The sequence below is a fragment of the Larimichthys crocea genome, chromosome VII, assembly GCF_000972845.2.
Source record: "Larimichthys crocea isolate SSNF chromosome VII, L_crocea_2.0, whole genome shotgun sequence".
Classification (NCBI taxonomy): Eukaryota; Metazoa; Chordata; class Actinopteri; family Sciaenidae; genus Larimichthys; species Larimichthys crocea.
The window spans coordinates 24,298,850-24,303,026 of record NC_040017.1 but is presented as its reverse complement, the minus strand read 5'-3'; the positions used below and the strand labels follow the sequence as shown (position 1 = coordinate 24,303,026).

At 43.8% G+C, this 4,177-nt stretch overlaps 1 protein-coding gene across 1 annotated transcript; it reads right to left on the bottom strand.

Moving 5' to 3' along the window:
* On the bottom strand, positions 1–939 carry LOC109139177 (odorant receptor 131-2-like). Its single transcript, XM_019261815.2, has one exon. The coding sequence runs from the start codon at positions 937–939 to the stop codon at positions 1–3; it is 939 nt and encodes a 312-aa protein (XP_019117360.2).
* Between the last annotated feature and the right edge of the window lie 3,238 nt (positions 940–4,177).

Below are 4,177 nucleotides of genomic sequence, written 5' to 3'. Positions count from 1 at the left end.
CTAATTTGTCAAATGAATAAAAAAGTTCCTGCACAAGCAGCAGAGAGTGTAATATTTAAGAGCATGAAAGAACTTTTCATCCCTGAGGCCGTAAATGAGAGGACTCAGACATCTTGGAGTGAGATAAAAGATAATGAAATTAATGTACCTGACATTAATGTATAACATGAAATCTACTTCAAGTACAGCAGCTTCTATGGACGGACACCACATCTGGATGAGACAGAGTAACAGCTGGAAACCATGAAGAATTACTGTCCTGAGCCCTTTCCATGACGACTTTTTATCCTCTACCGATGCAGCTTTGGCCACTTTCATTATTTTAACATAGGAGAATACAACAGTAATGCACATGATCAAGAAGTACAGCTGATATATGGCTGACATAAAATGACTCTGCCAGCTGTACAAGAACAACTTCTCTACAGAGCATATCTTGTATTGACTGTACAAACTAAGAGAGGCTGATGCAAAGAAGGCTAAGAGAATCACAATGCACGGTATAGAGCTGATGCAGTGAATAATGATGATGCAGTGCACAGTGCTGCGTGTGGAGCACAGCTCTGCATGGCGCAGAGGCATGCAGATGGCCACATAGCGCTCCAGAGTCATTGCCATCAGAGTAACGGGTGTAACTAAAGTGTACACAGCTGACAAAATGTAGAAGATGAGACACAACCACATCTGTATGGTCAAATGAAAATAGACAAATATGAGCAGGATATTTGTCAGGATCAGGATCAGACAGTCAGACAGTAATGTGATAGCAAATAAGATGTAGCGCATGGTTGTGTAGAAGAAATCCTTCAGGAAAAAGGTTGTGATTAGCAGAGAGTTAACACAAAGGAAGAGTGCAACTAAAACCTGAACTAAAATGACCCGGTAATTAACGTTTCTCATTAAGAACTCAACACCACCCAATGAGTTGTTTTTAGTCATATCTTTCCGATGCCCAGCTTTTCTGTCAAATAAATTCAATATGAAGGACCTCACAGCAACAACTGGTAGAAATTGCATTAAGGCAAACTAAAAGAAATACACACCAGCAGCATATGACATATGACATATACACTATGTATGATAGAATCGACAGAAACACATCAACAGAATCTTGAAATGTCACTGACTAAACTAGTAAAGTGAAGTAAAGTGGTGTTATGGCACACAGTGCAATAGACGAGCGTCTCCTGTGGAGCTGCATGCAGCCTTCTGACAGAGCAACATGTATGAAGACTTTATAGAGACAAAAGTGGAGCATCAAATGAAAGATAACGAATGACGTCATCATCAATTATTGTGAACACACAGCACACAGGCGGTAATAATTAGAGTTACATACATGTGTTTGAGTTTTAATGGTCGTAGTATTGAGAAAAAAATCATACATGCTTTCGCATTTGAACAATATCAGTATATCAGCCTGTCCACCATTTGGTCCAGACTGGTATATCTCAATACCTATTGGATGGATTGCCATGAAAGTTTGTACAGACATTTGTGATGATTGATTTGTGCAACAACTCCTGCATGGATTTCCATGAAGTTTGGTGTAATATAAAAACTGTTGATCGTCTGACTTTTAATCCAGCATCACCCGCAACCCAAATTTCAAAATGGTTCATGACTGTTGTGATGTGTTTTGTGTGTTCCAACATGCCAGAACTACCCTCCACTTCATTGAACAAACACACTCAATACAATCCTCCATACCAGGTCGTGTGCGCTTTCGTCTACGGCATGTCAAACTAACCCGGAGCTAAACAAACATAGACCAAAACATAGACTCTTATATACCATCAAATGACATTAATCATGTATCAGGTTACATAGCATGTTTGATCTGAGCTACAAGATGAACCAAACAATCTGTTAAACTAGCTAGTGTGCTAAGTGAATCCTCAGTTAATCAGCATGCTGCCTGAGCCATGCCCAAACAAGAAACAGCATGTTTAAGCCACCTGGCATGCTAAACCAACGTCTGCTGTGACGTAAAGTTGGAATCACTGGATTTTATAATGAAGGTGGCTAAAGGAATATTTCTAATATGAATTGTCTCATGTGGCTGATACTGGAGCCACTTAAGAGTGTCAGTATTGAGGCCTTCAGGAGTCTGAAGACCTGCTGAAGAGGGTCAATGTGTTGTCCACGTTTTAGGAGGACATAGTAACAGTTCATGTTTCATAGATGGAGTTTTAATGCTATGGAGTTGAGTATAATCTGAGTCAGAGGGGCATAGTGGGCCAAGTCCAACATGGCAGAGGGGGCCCAGGTTTGGGAGCAACAACACCCACATGGCAGAAGGCTACTCCAGCTGAACGCAGGCGCCTGGTGGTTGAGGAGGTGCACCACCAGGAAGAAGCGGACAGGGGTGCCAGAGCTGTGTCCCAAGCCAAGCAAGGCTGCTGGATGGGGTGGGATGGCGTGGAGAGGAGGAAGATCACTTGGAGCGAGTTGTGGAACATGGAGTCCAACATGTTGAGCTTTACCATCAGAGCCACATATGATGTCCTGCCCTCTCCAGCCAACCTACATCTCTGACTTGGAGAGGATCCAGCCTGTCTCCAGTGTCTTGCCCCAGCAACCCTGAAACACATCCTGGTGGGTTGCAAGACCAGCCTTACTCAAGGCAGATACACCTGGCGCCACAACCAAGTGCTGAAGTGCCTGGCTGCTGCACTGGAGAATAAGAGGGTAATTGCAAACGCCATGCCCCCAGAAGCCCAGGCTACATTTCGGCAACCAGCATCCTTCATCCGGGAAGGGGAGAAACAGCCGACCAACTGGTCGCCTACAGACTCATGCCCACTGAATGCAGCACGGGACTGGGAAATGCGGGTATACTTAAAGCAGAGGCTCACTTTCCCACCCAAAATTGCAGTGACCAACGTGCACCCAGACCTGCTCCTTTGGTCCAAATCCTGCCGACGTGTCTTCATCGTGGAACTGACAGTCCCTTGGGAAGAAGCCATCAATGAAGCGTTTGAAAGGAAACGGTTGCGATATGCAAACTTGGCTGCCGAGGCAGAGGACCAGGGCTGGAATATATTTGTGCATTCAGTGGAAGTGGGCTGCAGGGGCTTTGTAGCCTGTTCAACCTTAAGGCTACTAAAAGAGGTTGGAATAAGAGGACAGGCTCAGCGGAAGACCATCAAGGAGCTCGCAACTGCTGCGGAAAGAAGCAGCCACTGACTGTGGTTGAAGCGGAAGGAGACGATATGGGCTGCCAAGTGACCTCATGGAGCCTCCAGCGCAACACACACCCAAGTCTGATCAGCCTGTGGTGGGCCAACCTTGGGTGAGGGTCTATTGTGATGAAAGGCCGAAACACGCAATGAGGCTGGTGTGCACAACTGATGATGTGTCGTACTAGAGGCACCAGGCGGTCTTCCCCCCAATCCAGACCTCAACCCAAGAGGACATCTCCATCAACAGTGTTGTGCTGATTTATCAAGGGATTGAAACATCTAGTCCTAGTGAACATGCAGTATGTGCAGGTACACGGAGTGGAATTATGTATTTTTCAGTCTGCGTTGTGTATATTTACATCTAAATCCTCTCTGATGCAAATCATTCAGTCATGTTCTGCAGGGATTTCAAAGGCATGACCTGGTTGTCCAATACTTCACTCAAAATGCATAATTATGGAGCTTTCTTTGGAGCTTTCTTCTGTGACTCATGTGATTGTTACTCCCTGAAGTCAAGCAGCAGAAGAGTAGTGACAATGTGCAGAAAAATGTGCTAGAAAGGTCTTACATGACATTAATGGTAACAAAAGGTGTTTAATAAAAAGAACTGGGGCGCATAAATTAAAAGTATACCCACTTCTCCAGGTACCACTACACCACTGAGTGTAATCAGCACAGTGTGTGGAAGACTTAAAGAGAAGAAAAGAGAGGATCTAGTCTAAAGTGGGGCTTGAATTGAAAACACCATCAGACTTAAGAAATTTCAAATGTATTATAAATACACATGACAAGAAAAAAAGGTGCCTTACAAAGTGAAATTACAAAAAGTATTAACAATACATCAACAGCTGTACACAAACACTTCAAGAGGGCATTTCCACCACGTAGAATCAGGCACCAGGGACCTTCTAAGGTCATCAGTGCACATTATATTCAGTAGCAGAGTATATTATAGTATACATAGTATTATTTTCTGGAGCAGAATTTGGGCT

Coding starts and splice junctions, on each gene's coding strand:
- LOC109139177 (XM_019261815.2), bottom strand. CDS start 939: ATGACTAAAAACAACTCATTGGGTGGTGTTGAGTTCTTAATGAGAAAC.